This window comes from Ictalurus punctatus, chromosome 26 (genome assembly GCF_001660625.3).
Source record: "Ictalurus punctatus breed USDA103 chromosome 26, Coco_2.0, whole genome shotgun sequence".
Lineage (NCBI taxonomy): Eukaryota > Metazoa > Chordata > Actinopteri > Siluriformes > Ictaluridae > Ictalurus > Ictalurus punctatus.
The window spans coordinates 3,541,487-3,563,036 of NC_030441.2; the positions used below are offsets into that span (position 1 = coordinate 3,541,487).

At 40.2% G+C, this 21,550-nt stretch overlaps 3 protein-coding genes across 3 annotated transcripts; 2 read left to right on the forward strand and 1 right to left on the reverse strand.

The window, feature by feature from the left end:
* Positions 1 to 3,702: 3,702 nt before the first annotated feature.
* LOC128628673 (E3 ubiquitin/ISG15 ligase TRIM25-like) lies at positions 3,703 to 4,522 on the forward strand. The gene has a single exon (XM_053676072.1). It carries the CDS (start codon positions 3,815 to 3,817, stop codon positions 4,343 to 4,345), a length of 531 nt encoding a protein of 176 aa, XP_053532047.1. The 5' UTR covers positions 3,703 to 3,814; the 3' UTR covers positions 4,346 to 4,522.
* Positions 4,523 to 4,823: 301 nt separating this feature from the next.
* Positions 4,824 to 6,962, forward strand: LOC108258566 (tripartite motif-containing protein 16). The gene is made up of 4 exons (XM_053676418.1): positions 4,824 to 4,886; positions 5,197 to 5,356; positions 5,564 to 5,614; positions 5,739 to 6,962. The coding sequence occupies exons 1-4, from the start codon at positions 4,824 to 4,826 to the stop codon at positions 6,260 to 6,262; spliced, it is 798 nt and encodes a 265-aa protein (XP_053532393.1). The 3' UTR covers positions 6,263 to 6,962.
* Positions 6,963 to 11,120: 4,158 nt separating this feature from the next.
* Positions 11,121 to 20,309, reverse strand: atic (5-aminoimidazole-4-carboxamide ribonucleotide formyltransferase/IMP cyclohydrolase). The gene is made up of 15 exons (XM_017457256.2): positions 20,154 to 20,309; positions 18,246 to 18,372; positions 17,991 to 18,134; positions 17,558 to 17,646; positions 17,333 to 17,484; positions 15,503 to 15,659; positions 15,231 to 15,356; positions 14,784 to 14,891; positions 14,471 to 14,556; positions 14,207 to 14,296; positions 13,675 to 13,800; positions 13,504 to 13,596; positions 13,014 to 13,196; positions 12,038 to 12,193; positions 11,121 to 11,583 (listed from the first exon to the last, which is right to left on the reverse strand). The coding sequence occupies exons 1-15, from the start codon at positions 20,167 to 20,169 to the stop codon at positions 11,464 to 11,466; spliced, it is 1,773 nt and encodes a 590-aa protein (XP_017312745.1). The 5' UTR covers positions 20,170 to 20,309; the 3' UTR covers positions 11,121 to 11,463.
* Positions 20,310 to 21,550: the final 1,241 nt, after the last annotated feature.

Genomic DNA, 21,550 nt, shown 5'->3' on the forward strand with positions numbered 1-21,550 from the left:
GATCATGACCTTTGATCTAGATATAGAGAGTTAGAATGTGTATCTTTTTGACCTTTGACCGATACCTGTCAAAACTAAGTGTACATTATATACAAACTATCTCTCTCTTCCTGCTGCTTCCAGTTTGCCACAAACTATTCTGTCATGTAATGGAAGCTGAGATGATGAAAGCAAGTGCAGGTACAGTCTAAAAAGTCATTCAGAGGACCTATTACCACAACTTATTTAAGTGCATGGTTGCAAGACAAAATTTCTAATTTATTGATTTAATTAAACCTTTTAATTTCTAAACCTTATTTTGATGAGTTGTGTTGACATAATTTTGTTGATAATTACATCAACTTAATATTGTGTGTCACTGAAACTGAAATTTCTGCTTTAATTGATTTAAAGCAAAATTTAAGTTGTAGTAACTTAATGAAATTGGCTTGCTAACTTAATTTTTCTCCACCCTCCTCAATTAACATGCCTGGACAAGTTCAGACAAATAAGACCATGTGTTAGAGGACCTTGCTGAGCAAAGCCATACAAAGGACATTCCAAGGCAAGTATCATTTCATTTACAAATAAATTCTACTAAAGCATTGAATTTGGGCATGTTCTCAATTGTTATTTGACCAATAGTGGACTCATGTACGAAGGTTAGGCTACACCTGCTAATACAGTTGCTACATAGATGTAGCATAATACAGTGCTAATACAGTCCTTTTTCTCTGTATTCACTATTCCTATCTAACTTTTTATTCATTATTTAAAAGATAAACCTTTTATAAATTATTACATTGTTTGTACACATCTCAATTTAACTCATGAAATTTCTATCATTAGCAGGTTAGCTATCTCTTTAAAAACAACTCCACAGAAGCGTGACTGTTAAAATTTTAAATATTATTTTGAGGAAGCTTGCATGCGTGCTTTAAAATCAATATATAGCATATTGATTAATTTTATAATTTCATTTACACATAAATTCTACTAAAGCAATGAATTTGGGCATATTCTCAATTGTTATATGTCCAATAGTGGACTTGTGTATGGAGGTTTGGCTACACCTGCTAATAACGTTGATGAAATCTGTTACACGAAGATAACGCTAGTCATATGCAGCAGTGTAATTAACCATCTACCCTTTAGTTTAGAGAGAAGCAGTGGCTAAGAATAAGATTTTCACAGAACTGGCTAGTTCTGTGAGAGGGTTTAAAGTATAACAGGTAGAGTGTTTCTTTTTTTTGTCTATATTGCTCATTTCATGAAATGTTGTTCTTATGTATATAAAACCTACAGAAAGAGAAGTTGGGTATGATATTTGTATTGTAAATGATTCTGGAGTTTGCTTGTTATTGTTAGACAACTTAATGTTTGTATATATGTATTGGTTTGTATGTATGACAACTTAATGTTTGTATATATGTAAACACACACACACACACACACACACACACACACACACACACACACATATATATATATATATATATAGTATCTCACAAAAGTGAGTACACCCCTCACAATTTTTGTAAATACTTGACTATATCTTTCCATGTGACAACAGTGAAAGTATTGCTTTTTAACAACTATGGGTTTTTTCTTGCATGGAACCCCAGGCCGAAGGAGATTGACAGTTCTTTTGTGTTTCTTCCATTTGCGAATAATCGCACCATCTGTTGTCACCTTCTCACCAAGCTGCTTGGCAATGGTCTTGTAGCCCATTCCAGACTTGTGTAGGTCTACAATCTTGTCCCTGACATCCTTGGAGAGCTCTTTGGTCTTGGCCATGGTGGAGAGTTTGGAATCTGATTGATTGATTGCTTCTGTGGACAGATGTTTTTTATACAGGTAACAAGCTGAGATTAGGAGCACTCCCTTTAAGAGTATACCTGTATAAAAGACACCTGGGAGCCAGAAATCTTTCTGATTGAGAGGGGGTCAAATACTTATTTCCCTCATTAAAATGCAAATCAATTTATAACATTTTTGACATGAGTTTTTCTGGATTTTCATGTTGTTATTCTGTCTCTCACTGTTCAAATAAACCTACCATTAAAATTATAGACTGATCATTTCTTTGTCAGTGGGCAAACGTACAAAATCATCAGGGAATCAAATACTTTTTTCCCCTCACTGTATATAAAGAGCATTGAAAACGACTGTACTTTGGTGCATGCTACATTTTCATTAGTGTGTATCCCTGGGCCCAGCTCAGTTCATTTGCTGTCTTGCTAAATACACCTGCTTTTTCTGAATCCAGTCTCTGCGAGTTCTGATTTGTTATTTCTCTAAAAATAGAAGTCAGATAGCTTAATTAAATTCATAGTTTAAATTTGTGAGCTAGCAGGGCCAGTGCAGGTTGAAGAAGCCAAAATATCCTGCAGACTCTAACATGACTTGTATGATCATAAAAGGCACTCGCATAGAGCAGTGGCATACTCAGCTGGAGTGGTAGGAACCCCTGTGGGGAATGTGCTACAAGTGTCCGGGAGAGTGTCCACTAGGACCCCAGGCTTCCTGACCTGGGCCAAGAGGTAAGGGCTAAAACCCATATGAGCATGGGTTGTAGTGTTGTATCCCAGTGCGACTTGAGGAAGGTGATCATCTCACTATTTACCCAACTTGAATAGGTACTTAGGCAACTCCTCCTTGACGGTACGATTGTGTCTTTCAACTTTTGTTCAAACCGTGACAAATGCCTATATAAGAGTTGGAAAAGGCTGTGTCATTAGCAGTGACAGAGATGGCGTCCCTTATTTGGACAGGGAAGGGACTGAAACAGGGGATTCTGAAATAGCTGTGCTGTATGGGGACTAGGTCTTGTGAAGAGAAGGGAACAGTGGTGTTGTATAACGGCAGAGAGGTACTGGGTACAGACAGGTTCACATTGTGCTGTGTAAGAAAGTCCCACCATAATTTCAGAGGGTGACTGATAGTACACACAATGTGAAGAATGTGGGATAATGTTACATGAGCAATATGGATTTGGAGATGTCTAGTGGTTTACCAAGGTAGGACTGGAATGTTCTTCCAACGTTCCTCAGTCATGAGGGAGAGACCAGAACCAGTGTCTAACAAGGTTTGATGTTCTGAGTTAGAGACATTGAGTCGAAGTGGGCATAGGGGGAAAGTCAGTGTCAGTATCCACAGTATCGCGGTGGACCAGCTGGGAAACTAAAGCTGATATTTGGTCTGAAATTCCAGCTTCTAGCCATTTCCCTACATTCATTACATTCTGCTGTGCTAACGCCAAACACTGCTGCCACCAGTGTAACATGCCCGTTTGGGTAACCGACAATGAGGAATATGAATTGGTCATTTGGGCATTTGGAGGAAGGAAGAAAAAAACAAGATAAAATGAACAAAATGTGTACAGAATGTGGATTCCATCATCTGACGTGTCACCTGATATGACCGTCACTTCAGGTAGGAAGCAGACCATTGACATGCTGTGTCATGAATTCCAAGACTTGTGAGGATGGACAAGAGAGTCTCATGGATGATGACAGTTTAGCTGATCTAGTAGTATGAAGCTTCTCAGTGACGGCCACAAAGGCAGCTTCTGTGGCGTGTGTGCGGCTTTGAAGCCAGACTGTTTAGGATCTTGGAGGATGTTCTGGGTGAGATAGAGAGACAGTTGATGACTCTGAAGCAGGCTCTCTCTTTCTCTCTCGCTCTCTCTCTCACACACACACACACACACACACACAAAGCCACACCTACTGGTTTCAGGGAAAACGAAACTTATCTCTGAATAACTCCCTCCCTCTCTGTGTCTCTTCCTCTTTCTCTTTCGCACTCTCACTTAGCATGTGAGTGCAGGAAAATGGCAGAATCCAGTATTTTAGATCACTTTTCAGTGGATCAGTTCAGTTGTCCAGTGTGTCTGGATCTCCTGAAGGATCCGGTGACTATCCCCTGTGGTCACAGTTACTGTAAAGTGTGTATTAATGGCTACTGGGATCAGGAGGATGAGAAGGGGGTCTACAGCTGTCCTCAGTGCAGAGACACTTTCACTCCCAGGCCTGTTCTACGCAGAAACAACATGTTGGCTGAAGTGGTGGAGAAACTGAAGAAGACTGAAGTCCAAGCTGCTTCTCCTGCTCACTGTTACGCTGGACCTGTGGATGTGGAGTGTGATTTATGCATCGGGAAGAAACGCAAAGCCGTCAAGTCCTGTCTGATGTGTCTGGCTTCTTTTTGTGAAACTCATTTTAAACCTCATCTAGAAGTTTCTGCTTTGAAAAAGCACACATTAATCGAAGCCTCCTCAAAGCTCCAAGAGAAGATCTGCTCTCACCATGATGAAGTGCTCAGGATCTACTGTTGTACTTGTGTTTACACAAGTGTTAAATGAATTTGTCCTCCTCACCCAGTGTTAGTCATAATCATGACAGAGCAATCAGTGAACTTTGGAGAAGCTGAACACCAGTTTTACAACTTAAACAATTCCACACAACACTGTGAACTTTAACCATGTAGCTGTCGTAAATATTCAGCCACACACCATTTATAACCAGCTGAATATAAGTAATTTGTGCTCAGAGTGAGTTAAAGGAGGAGCAGATCAAATCCCAGCAGAGAATCCAGAAGAAGCAGAAGAAGGTGCAGGAGCTGAAACAGACTGTGAACACGATTAAGATGAGCAGTGAGCAGAGACAGAGCTGCTCCTAGAAACACACACAACAGGAACAAGCAGTCATCCAGAGTCCCAGCAACAGAGGTGTGTGTGTGTGTATGTGTGTGTGCGTGTGTGCGTGTGTGTGTGTGTGTGTGTGTCCTAACAGTCACGTGCTCAGACAGCAGTAGAGGACAGTGAGATTATCTTTACTGAGATGATCAGCTCCATGGAGAAAAAGTGCTCGGAGATGACGGAGCTGATCAGAGCTCAGGAGAAGGCTGAACTGAGTCGAGCTGAACGACTCCTGGAGCAACTGGAGCAGGAGATCACTGATCTTCAGAGGAGAGTCACTGAGCTGGAGCAGCTTTCACACACACGATCACATCCACTTCCTCCAGGTAACACTCACTGTAGTGACAAGTCCTATTTACAGTTCTACAAACAAACATATTACTTTAAATTATTTTTTAAATAGTATCTTGCTTTTGTAAGTAGCTTATTTCACCCACAGTGTGTCTTTGGTCTAATTTCTTCTGAGATCATTTGTTCCTCTCTCGTTCCTCGCCTTTCTCCTTCTCTCTCTGTAGAGTTTCCAGTCTCTCTGTGTCTCTTCTGCACGTGAGGATTCACCCAGCAGCACTGTCCATCAACATCTCTCATTTGATGGAGTGAGGAATTCTCTGTCAGATCTGAAGAAGAGACTCGAGGAATTCTGTGAGGAGGAATTCAACAAAATCTCTTCACATGGTAAGAGGAGCTGTTCCTGCTGGAGAAACACCATGATGGACGTCTTTACTCACTCAGGAAATATTCACAAGATACACAGAAAGGACTAATACTTTTAACTAAAACACTGATTTAAAATGAATACATTCACTGTATCACTTTAAACTGTTTCCATCTTTACAGAAGCTGATGATTCATTTTTATCTTCATCTCTGTTTTGTCTCCAAGCTACAGCAGTTTCACCATCAGAGCCAAAGAGCAGAGAAGATTTTCTGAAATGTACGTCTAAAACAGACACACACACACACACACACACACACACACACACACACACACACACACACACACACACACTATGTCCAACATGATCACAATTTTTAGTTGTTTTTGTCTTTTATTTTAGGTTTCTGTTATCTGACTCTGGATCCCAACACAGCAAATCATTTCCTCATTCGGTCTGAGAAGAACAGAGCGATGACATTCAGTGTGAAAAATCAGCAGTACTCTTATCATCCAGAGAGATTTGACTCCTGTTGTCAGGTGTTGTGTAAGGAGAGTGTGTGTGGATGCTGTTACTGGGAGGTGGAGTGGAGCGGTGATGGTGTGTACATCTCAGTCACATATAAAGACATCAGGAGGAAAGGACGGGGTAAACAGTGTGTGTTTGGACTCAACAATCAGTCCTGGAGTCTGTGCTGTTCTTCTTCTTCTCTCTCTTTCTGTCACAGCAACATTAAAACTGATCTCAGAGTTCCATCATCCTCCAGAATAGGAGTGTATGTGGATCACAGTGCAGGAAGTCTGTCCTTCTACAGCATCTCTGACACGATGAAGCTCCTCCACAGAGTCCACAGTACATTCACTCAACCTCTATACGCTGGGTTTTGGGTTTCTAAAGGAAATGTGAGGTTGTGTGACCCAAAATAACAGCAGATACAATTAATCTGTCTTTGAAACTTTATTATTGTTTATGATTGAAACTTTGGTAAATTTGGTATAAACAATTTGATTCTCTAATAAACTCTAATAGAGCCTCACACAGCTAAAATAATAACTCAATGTCTGGGGTAACTGTGTTATTTGATGAATTAGAAGTAAATATCCACATCTTTTGAATATATGTGTTAATTAGAAATGATGAATATTTTACTAACTGCTTATTTTTGTCGAGTAATTCAGTTCGGTTCACTGAAATGATTTGATTCCTTACTTATTGACGAGACTCACTTTACCAAGACAACATGACACCAACCAGGACTCACAAGTTTTATCAAAAGTTTGGAGTGAGATTATCTGTTAGAGGAGGAGCCACTCAAATATTCGCAGCAGCGGCCCCTTGGCTCCACCCAATTCTCTCAAGTTTTTGCTAGCAGTTCAATTTGACCTTTTGTTCATAACTGACCAGCACAAATAGAAATGATAACAATTGGTAAATCTGACAAAAGACAATTTCATCCAAATTAAATAAATTGTTTCATATATTAAAAAAAAAATACAAACGTACCAAAAATAAAAATAAATTTGGCCCCAAATGAGCAAACTGAACAGCAGTGCTCAATGTACACATACAGTAGGATTACAGAACTTTCCCTGAGCATGTATGTCAAGCTGTGTGTGTGTGTGTGTGTGTGTGTGTGTGTGTGTGTGTGTGTGTGTGTGTGTGTGTGTGTGTGTGTGTGTGTGTGTGTACACATTTCAGCTTATGAATGCTGCTTTGTGTTGTAAGTGTTGCAGGGGCGCCATGAAGAGCTTTAAAGGGGGTATGCAAGACAGAATTTTGGTTCCCCTTCTTCCACATGAATGTGTTTTTTCTTTTGCAGTTTAATAAAAAAATTAAATAATTAATTAGTTTAACATTTATATTGTTTCAAGTAACATCTATATATTTTATATAGCAAATTATATATTTAATATTTATATATTTAATATTATTAATCAGTGACACTGGGTGTGCTCGGTTTACTGGTGGTCTGTCCTGCTTCCCTGTCACAGAAAGTTGGTATAGCTTGTATATTGGTGCCATCAATATGAAATGTTGCGGCCTTACCCTCCCTAACCAGTAGTCCTGTCTCTCTGAGGTCGTCATCGCTGGTGCTGCTGCTGACTTGAATACTGTCCTTCAATACTCTTTCGTCTCTGCAGATTGTTGCTTGTTTATTGCTAACCTGCCCGCATGTTTCACTGCTAGGGTCTGCATCGAGGCCATAACAATTAGCATCTCCAGTCTTTCCCGGTCTGTCTCTACTATCATCTCCATTATTTTGTTCATTCTGATTTGTGAGGACCCAATTCGTAAGGGAAACTTTCCTCCTTTTAACATCTTCATTCCTACTTTTTAAAAAAAAAAAAAAAACGCTTTTGTGCTCCTGACACTTCCTTCTTTCCATCGTATTCTTTTGTGTGGTTAACGTGCGCTGTGATTAGTGATGAGAGCATGCTTACTTTCACTTCTTACTTTCTATAATTTGCACATTTTTATTTTATTTTACTACTATTAGTTGACGTGTTCATGTATGTAAGAAGAAAAAAAATTACCAAAATAAATAAATAAATAAAATAATTAAAAGTCGTGATTTTGGAACCCCCTAGCGTCCTGGGCCCATATACCTGGCATACTCTGCACACCCCTTAACGGCGCCCCTGGTGGTGGCTCACACTTAAAGCACTGTGGCTCAAGGTCAGCTATTTTCACCGTCATGATGGATGATTGTGTTCAGTCCAGAGCCAAACTATTCCTAGTTTTGGTTTTGTTCAAACCCACCATGGAGAACTCTCTCTGCATCTGCATTCGAGTGGGGAAGAACCAAAACCAGACTGGCAACCAGACAGCCTTCCATATCTGTTCAAATCGGTCACCTTAAAAAAAATAAATGAACCAAGGAGGCCTAATTACTCTATTTTTTTTTTTTTTTTACTTGCATTCATTAAGTTGATTAAGTAAATGTCAAAAGTTCTAGAATATCTCTTACCCTATTTTTCATTGATGACATAAAATAATCATATAGCATGAATTTGTCTATATTCCCCAACATCAGCTCTCACTATCTTTGATCACAGGCAAGTGATTTCGTCCAGGAATTGTAAAATAATGCTATTAAGAAAATAATAATAATAATAATAATAATAATAATAATAATAATAATAATAATAATAATAATAAAGACAGGGTTACCCTACGGTGGCCAAGAAGTGCAAAACAAAACACAAATATGAAAACAAAAGAACAAATTATAAACACAATGACCACGTTTACATGGACAGCAGTAATCTAATTATTGACCTTACTCTGAGTAAGATAATAATGTGACTAAGGTGTTTACATGAGTCGCTTTTAGAATACGCCTGTCATGTTCCCGTTTTACATGTTATAGAACATAATTAGATTAACAGCCCACGTCATTACGTCACCGCACCACGCCGTCCGACGTCCCTCCAGAGTTTCACGTATCAACATACAGTTCGTCTTCATTATGGTACTGTATACAGTTTTGGGTGTGTTTATTTAATTTTTTTTATGAACACTTTAAGTGCAGTTAATTATTTGTCATGCTTTACGTGCTAATAGACAACTGCTTGAAGCCGTGGATTGCGTCTCAAACCGCGTGCTTACCGTCTATATAGTAGCCGAGATACATGTATTTTTCCCCACTACAGGCCTATAGTAGGCAAGTAGTGTTTTGGGACGCAGCCGAACTCTCTTGTTCGCCGTAAAACGTAAAACTGCCGTGTGTGTTCGTGTCCTGTTGCAAAATGCGGTGAAAACTCTCACACGATGTTCATAATGTGATTAAGGTGTTTACATGTCACTACCACACGTCCAGAATGCGACTAAAACAGGAGTACTCCACCTGTCTTAATTAGATTAAAGCTTAATTCGGGTATGACCTTAATTAGATTAAGGTAAGTAAAAATGGCTGTTTACAGGGTAGTTTCTTAATCAAAGTATGGTCTTAATCGGGTTAAGAGTGGATTATTGTTGTCCATGTAAACGCAGCTACAGAGAAATCCGAAAACATGAACAAATCAGACCAAACGGAAAAACTAGGTATATTTGGCGAATGGAATACTTGCCGCTGATTGGACGACACGTCTGTCAATCAAAATATACAGGAAGTAAGAAATTGTGAACAACTTTGTTTCTTATACATTAGTGGACTTTGTGTTTATTTTAAACCATTTTTTGTCCATGGCGAAACTTTAAATGTTAGAAAATAAAAGTTCATATTGGCAATAAATGAGAAAATGGAATTTATTCAGCGCTACTTTTGAGGAAGAACATTCACATGGTGTGATTTTAGATATGAAGTTAACATACCATGACATAAAGATTAGGTTGCGCTCTCTAAAAACACACCTAAAGGACGCAGGTCTGTTTAGAGGATAAAACTCTTCCCCATTAAATCCAGTAAGGAATGGTATAAGGACAGAGCTGTGTGGACCAGGACGGTTCGGATACCAGATAATCCGGTTAGCGCTTCAGCAGGAACACAAGTTGCATGTAAAACGTGATGAGGATGTTACGATGCTGCTTCAAGAACTTAATCCACAGAGGACAGTAGATTTGTTATATTTTTATTTTAACCGCAGTACGGACAAAACATATTAACTCATGCACACACAACTTAACTTTCCAGTACTGGCGCAGAGCCACACCCTGCTGTACTTCCTGTATATCTTGATTGACAGATGTGTCGTCCAATCAGCGGTAAGAAATTCATTCACAAAACCTTTTCCGTTTTGTCTGATTTGTTCAAGTGTTTTCTGGATTTGTCATTGTGTTAATAATGTTGTTTGGTTTTCGGATTTGTTATTTTGTTTTCATATTTGTGGGGGTTTTTTTGTTTGTTTTTTTTTCGGCTACCGTAGTTACCTACCGCATTTATAGGAGCTTCCGCTTCCAACTTCCACTCCGTGTGCACGCGCATCCATGTTGCCTAGTAACGAACGTGCTCGTAACGGGACCACGTAATTTACCTGGAAACAAGAAATCCTCATTTCTGATTGGCTGCTAAGTGGAATTTAACTGTGTATAACTCGAGACAGCTATGAACCTGACAGAAAACTTGCCTCAGTATACCTGCGTCTCGTCCTTTAATTATATAAAGCGGGACAAGTTTTCCCTTACTTCTCAGCGTGAGAAACGCAAGGTGTGTCTCATGGTGAATGCGTGAGACTTGAGAGCCCTGACACCAACTCAATGAATTATCCTAGCTAGCTCATTAGCAAGTCAATACGACACAGAGTCAGCTAGTTATTACACTCATTATAATCATTATACAAAGTTATTAAACTCATTACCAAGCCGGTGTGAAAATAAATCGGCTAATTATAAAGTTAGGTAGCGACGGTCCAAATATCAACCAAGCTATTAAAGACAACAAACTAGCTAAACATGACCATGTGCATCTAATAAACAACCTAATACAAACAACAAACAAGCTACTCGCGAGAATGACTAGCTAATAAACAAGCTAATATAAAGAACAAACTAACTAATAAACAAGATAACCGCAACAAATCACCTTTTGCGACTGGATATCTAATTACCAAGCTAACACAAACATAATCAAGCCAATTATAAAAGAAGCTAGCCAATGACGGTGCTGGCTAGTTTTATTTTCTCATATTTGAATGAATATTCTCAGATTGTGACTACTTTATTACTGTTCTGTGCTAGTACAGCTAAGGAGCTAGGCAGCTAGCATGGTGCTAGCCTGCTGGCTAATTGGCAAGCCAAGTTCATCCAAGGATTTTTAGACACTTGTTCAAGAAAACACAACACAAATCCTTTGAGAAAGTATTTTAATCTCTTCTATTTCAGTCAGGTCAGCTGCCACAGGAAGTGTAATGGAATGTGACGGAATTGTAGTGTTGAGTAACATGTTTACTACCATTTACAAATGTTTACAACAATATTAAACATTCACTCAAGATGACTTAACACAACTGGACAGCTGTTATTAGTTACAGTAGAAAAAGGGAATGTTTTAAGCACAAAAGCAGGGAATAGTGTAACATCATGCTAATCAGCACAGCAAAGAAATAAGCGCTAAGAGCTGCTAGGAGGTCTTATTCTTTTCTCGGGCTCAGAAGTCAGGAAGTGGCAGAATGGAGACGTGGCTATGTGCTCAGTGGTGGAAGAGGCGCAGGTTGGTGTGCACCAGAGTGATTCCCAGCTCGTTGCAGGCATTGATGACCACCTCGTCAGCAGTGGAGCCTGACGGAGCGGCGATGTACTCAACACCGCTCTGAAACACGTGTACAGAAAGCCGTGAATACGTTCAGTGAGCACCAGACAATATGACAACCACTTGGAGTAAAGCTAACCACCTAGCTCTACTTAATACATTTTACATAGCTAGCTCACTTTCTAGCTTTCTGGCTATCTATAGTCACTTTAATGACAGCAAGCTTGCTAAACTTAATACCTTAGTTTATAGATATACAAGTTATTTATGTCTAGGAACGCTACACTAATGTAACGTTGGCCATTTTGTATACCTTATTAAATAATGCTATTAGCTAGCTAGACTTTTAGCCTCATGACAACACCTCAGTGTAATGCTAGTCTGCTAGATATTTCACTGTTGTGTGGTTGTATTTAATCATGAAAATATTTTCTTACTCTTATTTTTTTTACTCTTTGACTCATCCCTGTTAGAACTAGCTTAGTAACAGTGAAGTAGAAGTTCGAGTCAGTACCCGTTTTGCTCGGTCGATGTTGTCTCTGAAGGGGAAGAAAGCATCAGAGCTGAGAGCCACGGCCTTCAGAGTGTCGAGCCACTGCTTCCTGTCCGACTCGCTCAGAGGTTCGGGAACCTCCTCAAACAGAGCCTTCCACACGGCTTGGTCAGGACCCTGACACAAACACAAACACACAGACACACACACACACACAAACAAATACCTGAGTGGGCAAGGCTAGCCAACTAGCGTGAATCAAGCAAGTTACAGAACAAAATGAGAAAAAACAGGAGACAATAAAAGCTCTGGGCTTCTTGTTTTGTGCTTAACTAGAAAGCTAGCTTTAAGATGACCTGTGGAAGTTAGCAAGCATAACTTTTCTAATTAGCTAAACACTAGTCAGGAAGACCATCTCATATTGTTGATGATAATTAGGAAAGACATGCTTACCTCAGGTCATTTTAATAAAAATAAAAAAATAAAAATTTAAAAACACCACCACATATATAAAAGAATTTGATTAGCATCTGAGTGAAAAATACAGTCTTTTTACTAAATAAAAAACAAACCAACAACAAAAACACTGCATTCTTTCTAACTTAGCATAACTTTTATTAGCTAATCACTCTGTTTAACAAGAATGTCTTGTTTACGATAATTACCACAGTTATGCCAACTTGCCACAGGACAACCAAGAAAAAAAAAACCCACACACTTATATAAATGTATTTGATTAGCATCTGAGTGAAAAAGTCTTTTTAACTAACAAAACTAACTAGCTTCACACTAGCTTTTTAATTAGCCCAAGTGCCAAAAAAGGGGAAAAATGCTAAAATTTAATAACTAGCCTAAACTGATCAAGATGAGGAATATAAACAGACCTTGCTAAAAAATTGTGGATTACATTTTGTGTAAATAAATTAATTAATTAAAAAACAAGCTAATGGTTGGTTACCACTCTGACTAACGTGTTTGACTAGCATTACCCGCTCACCTCTCCGATGGTGTTGCTGACGTACTGGTCGATAGCGTTAGCGATCTCGGCACGTTTAACGTTGGCGCGGAATTTCATGCCCAAAACCTTCGGATGACGACGCAGCCACCAGTTATCTGCCTTTTCACCTGCCAGACGTGTGCAGTGGATCCGAGACTGCTGACCTGCACCGATGCCAATCACCTGAGATACACACACACGTCCATATCAGAGACGTGAAGCCTTAGAGCTGAGCAATGGTGGTTATGTTACTATAAACGCTGCAACATGAATTTTAGCTACACAGTCAATCAAAACTTGTATATCTTCACCTTAAATAGAGTGTGACGGAGCTAGCTAGCTAGCGGGAAAGAGCGCACACTTGCACAGTCGGCTATTAAAAAACAATTTGTGTTGTCATGGTGCTAAAAATATGACCTTCAAAACAAGAAAATATAACCTATTCCAGTCTAAGATGTAAGTCCTGATGTAAGAACATCTTTCTACACACCTGGCCGTCCTTGGCATAACACACAGAGTTGGACTGTGTGTACTTCACGGCGACGCTGGCTACGATCAGGTCGCGCACGGCAGACTCGGACAGCTAACGAACGACAGAAGATAGTTTTAGAAAAGGTTATTACAGGACCAATCATGGTAACGAATTGAATTTTCAGCTCACGGTGCCGCTGGAGACAACGTTGCTGAAGAGCTGCTTGTCGATGATGCCGTTGTTCCTCTTCTGCTTCATGTGCAGCCCGAACAGAACTCTCACCTCCTGTTCGTCGGGCTCGTAGCCAGGATCCATCTGAAGAGAAATGCATTTAAAACATCATTAGCCCTCTACTGCATGAATTATTACTTTTTTTTTTTTTTTTTTTTTTTTTTTTTTTTAAATAATGCTTTTTTATTACTTGGATTAGTTCAAGTAATTTAAAAATACATTTTTAATTAATTTTTTATTTTTTTTGGGGTGGGATTGGGTAGAGTTGGTAAATTGTTGCCGTATGGCAACAATGTGCAATGGTGGAACGTATCAGTCAAAAATAACAAAATGTATGATTTGCGATTTCAAAACGTCTGAAAAAATTTGCAAAAAATCTTTTTCCTTACATCTTTCAGGAAATGTAAACTTTGTTCAAATTCAAATGTATCCCTCCCCACCCCTCTTAACCATTATTTTATCACAGTGCGCCGTGTCAAGTGTGTGTTACCTGCATAATGCAATAATTTCCGTTCTTCTTTTTGCAGAGGATACGAAGAGCCTCAGGGTCATAACCGGGAGCAATAATTCCGTCTGAAACCTAGCAATACAATCAAAAGTATAAAAATAGACAAATAAATAAATAAAATGGCTTAAATGACACGATTACAAAGCAGCAATAAAACAAAAAATAAAAAACATTTTAATTAGTAGCTAAGTGATTAATAGCCATTATTCCAATTGTAAACATTAAAACATGTGAACACACACACACCTCTCTGGATATGATCTTAGCAGTGGGAACGTCGCAGGGGTCTGAAAGCGCGACGAAATCTCCGAACGAGGACATCCTGTCCGCTCCTGAGAGACATCGCTGAGCCATTACACACTTTACTTCAACATTTACTACTACTACAACCACCACTACTACCACCACTATTATAATACAGCAGTTAATGAGAACGTTTTCAAGCGTCTGGGACAGAGCAGGAAAAAAAAATGGCTGACGTTAGCAAACGGCTAATTCTAATCCTAACCTACAGATGTAACTGATGCAATGTAAAGTGTCATGCGAGCATGTGATGTACCTCTGGCACGAGCATAGGCAGTAGCGAGCGGCGTGAGATCTTTCAGCATATCGTGCACCATACACACTTTAGCCTCCTCCTCGTTAAGCGCCACACCGACAGCCGCACCTGAAACACACACATGTGAAAAGAATCAATTTTATAAGGAAAAAAATGCTTTGTCAATCACAGCAACACGATCATGGGTGTCTGTGGGCTTGTGTATGCGGAAGAGGGCAGACAGCGCTTTCCTCAGAGTGCGTTACGCTGCACTGCACATGAGCAGCAGAAGGAAGATGATGAGGTTGGCTTCACGTATCTTAATAATAACAACAACAACAACAACAAGAGGAGTAGATGAAGTAAAATAAATGGATATCTAGATGGGTGGATCAATAAATAAAAGTTAATGTCTAGAATTTGTGAATGAAAGGGCAACGTGTGTGTGTATAAGAGAGAAAGACTTACCAGCAGGACTGACGTGTTTAAACGACGCAGCAGCAGGCACTAGCAGTGCGCTCTTCAGCTCTTTAACCAGCTGCCATGCATTCAGAGCGTCACACAGGTTAATGAAGCCTGGAGCGCCATTCAGCACTGAAACACACACACAATCAACTTCTCACAGTACAGTCCATATCTAATTTATGTAAATAAATAAAAACTAATGAGGTAGTAGTATTACATCTTTTTTTTAATCACAAAGCTTGTATAGACGTGTGTGTATGTCTACGCGTATTAACCCTTTATCGGCAGCGCAGGCTTCAGTGTGTAAATCTGTGCAGGACTCTGGTGTGGGTTCATGCCGTAACGCAGCGACAGCTGAGAAACTCCGCTGCTGAACTCGCGCCGGAAATAATCAGCGATTGCATCGTCGTACTGAGCGGTGTGTGTGAACGCCTGGAGGAGGGAGAGGGAGAACCAGAGAACCACACACACCATCACACAATCACTAAAGCAAATATCTGAAATACCACAAACTTGTGCAAACTTAAGCATGGATTAGATTACGTTATACTACAATTTGTTGTCGATTACTTTTCTGTAACAGCAACTCAGACAGTAGTGCAGCTGCAAATCTCAGGCTTATATTTAGGGCGCTCGTTCTGACACATTATCGTCTCTATAGTAACTGCGAACGCTCCACACAAACAGTTTTTTTAAGGAATGTGCATCACTGTTGTGAAGTTTATCCCCACGCTTGATTGAGATTCTTTGCTCGTCAGTGATTACACACACAAAAGGGTCAGAAAGGAGCGAGTGGCAAAGACACCGATGATGAACACTCCGACTTTCTCCACCTGGACTTTAACGCTGTAGAGATCGGAGAATTCCAAGCATGCCAGGGTCCAAAAGTCCACGTGCATGACCGACAAAGTGTTTCACCAGTTAACTAAAATCCAACAGAAATGCCACGTCTCAAACCACCACTACATTCCAACACGACGCCCCACATATCCGACTGCAAAGAACCAGAGTTCCGCAGGTTAGTTTCGACGCCCCACATATCCGACTGCAAAGAACCCGAGTTCCGCAGGTTAGTTTCACCTCACAAGCAACGCATCAACCAATAAAAACATCTCCACTTAGTGGAGACTTCACCTCACAAACATTAGGTAAAATATTTCATTTTGTTCACAACAAGTAGTAGGTGAACAGGAAATCCATACTTTCCAACGGATTCCAACTCAGTTCTGCATAGTGGACTTTTGGACTCTCCATTTTGTTACATCACCTTATTCAAGCAAAGTGAAGATTTCACTAACTCAAATCAATGCCTGTTAAGATAAGAAGTGGCCTCGATTTGCTCACTAGGCAGATTTCAGCACATGTTGCTTAAGAACTGCATGTGAGGGAATTGCATGTTGCACAACAACAACGCAGAGCTGATGCACTGGTCAGTAGATACACCTGCAGAATAAGAGGTTTACATGTATCAAATATCCAGAGTAGAAATGTTTAGTGTTACAAATGCCACTAAAAAGCAGTTATACTGATGTGCTGCCATATGCACTAGAAGATTCCTGGGAAAGTAGCATCTTCAGGGCCGTCCTGGACGTTTTGAAGGTGCAACTCTAACGGCAGTCACGTGGATCACTGGTGTAGTTTCTTTTAATTAGTGCTTGCTTAGTCAATTTAAGGTCAATTTAGCGAATGAACAGAGAGCCAAGGGGCAGGGCCTAGTAAAAAGGGCAACGATAAGGGCAGGGCCTAGTGAGTGCTGAGGAAACGGTGCTTAGCGAACAGACCGCTGAAAGGGTGGAGCTTAGCGAACAGACCACGAGGGGGTGGAGGCAATAAACTGCAGCGGGGGAAGAGCCTAATGAACAGCACGCTGGAGAGCAGAGGTTCATAAACAGCACTGAGGGGGTGGAGCTTAGTAAAAAGTGTGCTGAGAGGGTGGAGCTTCATAAACAGAGCACTGAGGGGACAGAACCTAACGAACCAAGCGTACTGAGAGAATGGTGCCTATTGAATGGAGTGCTGAGGGGCGTCAACTAGCAAACGGAGCACAAACCGGGCAGGGCCTACTGAACAACAATTATCCAGTGATGTTTATGGAGGTTTCTCACCTTAAGCGCGAGAGTTTTGCGTGTGTCGACTGACGTGTCGCTCTCGCTCGTAGCCGCCATCTCCTTCGCCACGAGCTCGTAGTCAGCTGGGTCACAGACCACTGTCACTCGGGCGTGATTCTTAGCCGCAGCACGGAGGAGAGTAACGCCACCTGCACAGGAAGTGATTAATCATCTCATGTGTTTTCCGTATATTCTGAGAACGGATCTCGCGGTCCAGCTCACCGATGTCAATCTGCTCCACTGCGTCAGCCACTGTCACAGTCGGGGACGTGACAGTCTTCACAAAAGGATAAAGGTTGCACACAACCACTCTAGACAAACACAAACATATATGCCACAAAATGCATATGCATTAAACACAAACATCCCACGTCTCAACCCACCCTGAACTAATTCCGAGGAAACCGATAATTTAATTCATGTGGCATGTGTCCTGTGGCATCACATGATGTTAATTCATGAAGCAAGTGGGGCGAAATTAATTATTTTTACCCACCAAATATTGATGCACTACTCACATTTTAGTGCCTAAACATCACTTTTATATTTATATTATATACAAATAAAAATGATGTAGCTCTAAAAGGTTTTCTACTGAACTTGTATGTAGCTATCAAATAACAGCTCAGCATAGTTATGCTAACCCTCATCTTACCTCACAAGATTAAAGCCGAGTTTTTCCATGTCGGCCTGGTCAGACGGAGTATTTCTGGCCAGGATTCCTCCATGAACGGCGGGGTGGAGGGTTTTAACCCGACCGCCGAGCATCTCAGGGAAACCGGTGAGCTCAGACACGTCTCTGAAAACACGTGGGAGTGAAGTTCACGTCATTCACATTCATAGTGTTCGGTCATAGAATATATAAAACGGCAATAAAAATCAGTGTCCTCCATCCTGCACAGTTATTCACCTCACTGAGAGTCCTGCATCTCGCAGAGCTTTGGCCGTGCCACCCGACGCCACCAGCGACAACCCGACTGACACCAGCCGCTTCGCAAAGTCCAGCAGCCCAGTCTTATCGGACACGCTCAGGAGAGCTGAGATGTACAGATAGAACAGTGGAATGTTACCACGTCAAAGTCGATTATTTTGTTATAACATCACGTCGCGAAATGATTTATTCCTCTTCTAAAGTCACACAGAGTGAGAAAACTTAAGTACAGTAACGAAGTACAACTACAAGTATTATTTTGGTGTAAATACTTTTTCCTTAATACTTCAAAAAGTAACCAGTCTGGACAGGATATCGCAGAGTCTTTTTGTGACAGTTGTAGCCAAAAATGCTTGATTTTGCTACAGCTTTTTTTTCCAAATTTGCAATGCAATTCACAGTTTGTTCGTTTTTTTAGGAAAACTACTTGAATTGGCGAAAATGCAATCGCACGCTCTTTCGCAGTGATGTTTGTTGACAAATGAGGCATTTCAGCTGTACTCATGTTCAAAGCACGTGAAGCGAACAGGGCTTTGGTTGAATGCATGTTTTGCGCCTTGGATCAAACCTGCGGAGAATCTTAGATCATTCTGAAAAATCGCAAGCTCCTTGGAATATTGCAGCGTTTGCTTGATTTTGCCAAAATTTCTCCGATTGCAAAATCCTGGAGGGACAGATCAAATTGAATTAAATGTAGCAAATGCGAACAGGAAGCACGCATCAGTTAACACTGTAGCTATCAGTGTGCGTCTGAAGATAAGGATTGTACATAGGACAACTTGAGTATGCCTCACTACAGAGTATTCAATAAGCAAAATCTTGTTTAAAATTTGTTTAGGCACATCATCATCTTCACCTCTCTAGAAGACATGGATGTGAAAGAGTATTTTGAGGTAAATTTAGCTAATTTTCTAACCAAGTTAGCCTAGCTACCATAACTGGTTTGGGAACAAGTCAAATTCTAACTAATTGTGAAAAGTGCAAATACAGCCAGTTTTAATGAACTAACTGCTACATATCATGTGAAAACCTGACTGAAGATAAGGATAATCCAATGGACAGTGCAGTGTGGCCCTGGCTACCTCACTTGTAGTGAGGTAGGGCCAGGAGCCTTCATCCTCAATGGGCTCAATAAGCAAAATCTTGTTTAAAACTTGTTTAGGCACATCATTGTGGTCATCTTCACCTCTCTAGAAGACATGGGTGTGGAAAAGAATTTTGAGGTAAATGTAGATAATTATCTAACATTAACTATATTTAACTAAGTCAGCCTGTTTTCTTTGACTAGCAGAGTCCACTATAGCTACAATAATTGGTTTGGGAACAAGTCAAATTCTAGCTAATTGTGAAAATGGCAACTTCAGCCAGTTTTAGGGAAGTAACTGCTACATTTCATGTGAAAACTTGACTAAATTTTAATCAGTTAAAAAACATTTACAAGTACTTGAGTACATTTAAAAGTAGCAACTCTCACTATAACCGTTTTTTAAATTATTGTTGTTGTTGTTTTGGCCGGATACTTCCACTGTTAAATAAGATTTTGATACATTATGTTTTCACTTAAGTTTAAAATTCTGGTTACAACCATAAATTCATTAGGTTTTATAACTTGTTGCAACAACAACAACAACTGTCACTGCACGCGCACAGTCACTCTCAGCTAATTCAATATGCAAATGTTTGTAAATCAACAATTAAAGAAAACACACCACACAGCCGATGCATTCATTAACTCATGAATTTCCTGGTGGCCTGGTGAACACTAACCAGCAGCATGGTGGTGCATAGAAAACTATAACTAAACAAAAGTCACTAAAATCCGCCATTCCTGAACTACAGAAACGCTCGTGACACATAAATAAAGTACATTTAAAAGGTCGTTGTTACCCAGTTCAGTGGACATGGTGCTGAGATCCGGTGTTAAACTTGTAGAAAGTGTGAAAATGGTATGACCTTGGCGAGAGCTTAGCAGCACAAACCACGCCAACTAAATAACCACGTGGATGTACAAAATAGATCCGCCGAAATGTGTTCTGGGAAAAGAAGTTTTTCAACTACTAGTCTTTCAAGATGGCGCCACTTAAAGCAAGATGGTCACAAGATGGCGTCAATGAGTTGTAAAGGTGTAGTACACACCCCTGCAGGACAGCGGCACTTATTCAAGTGCCCTACAGATGGCACCCTTGCTATGATAAATCAGTAAATAGGTAAATACTTGAACACTAATAATAATAATAACTAATGATAATAATAAGGCGAAGAAGAATAACAATGCAGTAGTCATCTTCTAATCACAAAACATTGCAAGTTAATAGTTTCTCACCTTACTCTCTGTTCTTAATATTTAAAGGTTGTTCAAAATGGGATTGTGTGATTACAAATAAATCATTTAATAAATCCATTCGTTTTCTACATCACTTTTTTTTATTATCCTATACAGGGAGCCTGGAGCCTATCCCAGGGAACTCTGGGACACCCTGGACGGCGTGCCAACCCATCACAGGGCACAATCACACACACACACATTCATACTCTACGTTCAATTTGGAGATCCCAATCAGCCTACAGGGCATGTCTTTGGAGTGTTGGAGGAAAACCCTAAAGCAAGGGGAGAACATGCAAACTGCACGCGCACAGGGTTCGACCCCGAAGGCGCGAGGCAAAATACGCTAACTACTAAACCACCGTGCCCTCTTACTAATTTATGAAAATAAATGCCTTGTTAAATTGATACGTTTCCTCCAGGGTTTCTCAGGGGTTCCTCAAGGTTTCCTCAGGTTGCCCACAAGCCGATTAGCACGCTTGTAAACTGCACAGAGAGCACAAACTTGCAGACGTCACAGAACTTTCTGCAGCTAAATAAAGACAAGACAGAAATGATGCACAGAGAATGTTAATTATGCCATCTCTGGACTCCTTGTCTCTCAAGGCTAAAGAATTTAGGGATCGTGTTTGATAAAAAACATATTAGCCATGTTTGTAAAACTGCACACTATCACCTTCATAACATCTCTAAAGTACGTGACGTTCACTCCTCCACAGATAGTGAGAAACTTATACATGCATTTGTTACATCTAGACTCGACTACTGCAAAAATGCTTCTGTTGGCTTACCAAAAACTCCATTAAACACTTACAAAGAGTTCAGAATGCAGCTGCAGGAATGCTGCCCCGTACTAGACTGAAGAATCATATCACTCCGGCACGTGAATCACTTCACTGGTGACCTGTGTCTCACAGAATTGATTTTACAATCCTGTTGCTAATTTTTTTTCAAATGTCTT

Excerpts from the sequence above, each read along its gene's own strand:
- LOC108258566 (XM_053676418.1), top strand. The coding sequence starts at position 4,824 with ATGATCAGCTCCATGGAGAAAAAGTGCTCGGAGATGACGGAGCTGATC. Across the intron at positions 4,887-5,196 it reads TGATCAGAGCTCAGGAGAAG|AGTTTCCAGTCTCTCTGTGT; the intron begins GCTGAACTGAGT and ends CTCTCTCTGTAG. Across the intron at positions 5,615-5,738 it reads CAGAGAAGATTTTCTGAAAT|GTTTCTGTTATCTGACTCTG; the intron begins GTACGTCTAAAA and ends CTTTTATTTTAG.
- atic (XM_017457256.2), bottom strand. Across the intron at positions 17,647-17,990 it reads CTCGGCTTTAATCTTGTGAG|AGTGGTTGTGTGCAACCTTT; the intron begins GTAAGATGAGGG and ends GTGTTTGTCTAG. Across the intron at positions 14,892-15,230 it reads TAAACACGTCAGTCCTGCTG|GTGCGGCTGTCGGTGTGGCG; the intron begins GTAAGTCTTTCT and ends TGTGTGTTTCAG.
- LOC128628673 (XM_053676072.1), top strand. The coding sequence starts at position 3,815 with ATGGCAGAATCCAGTATTTTAGATCACTTTTCAGTGGATCAGTTCAGT.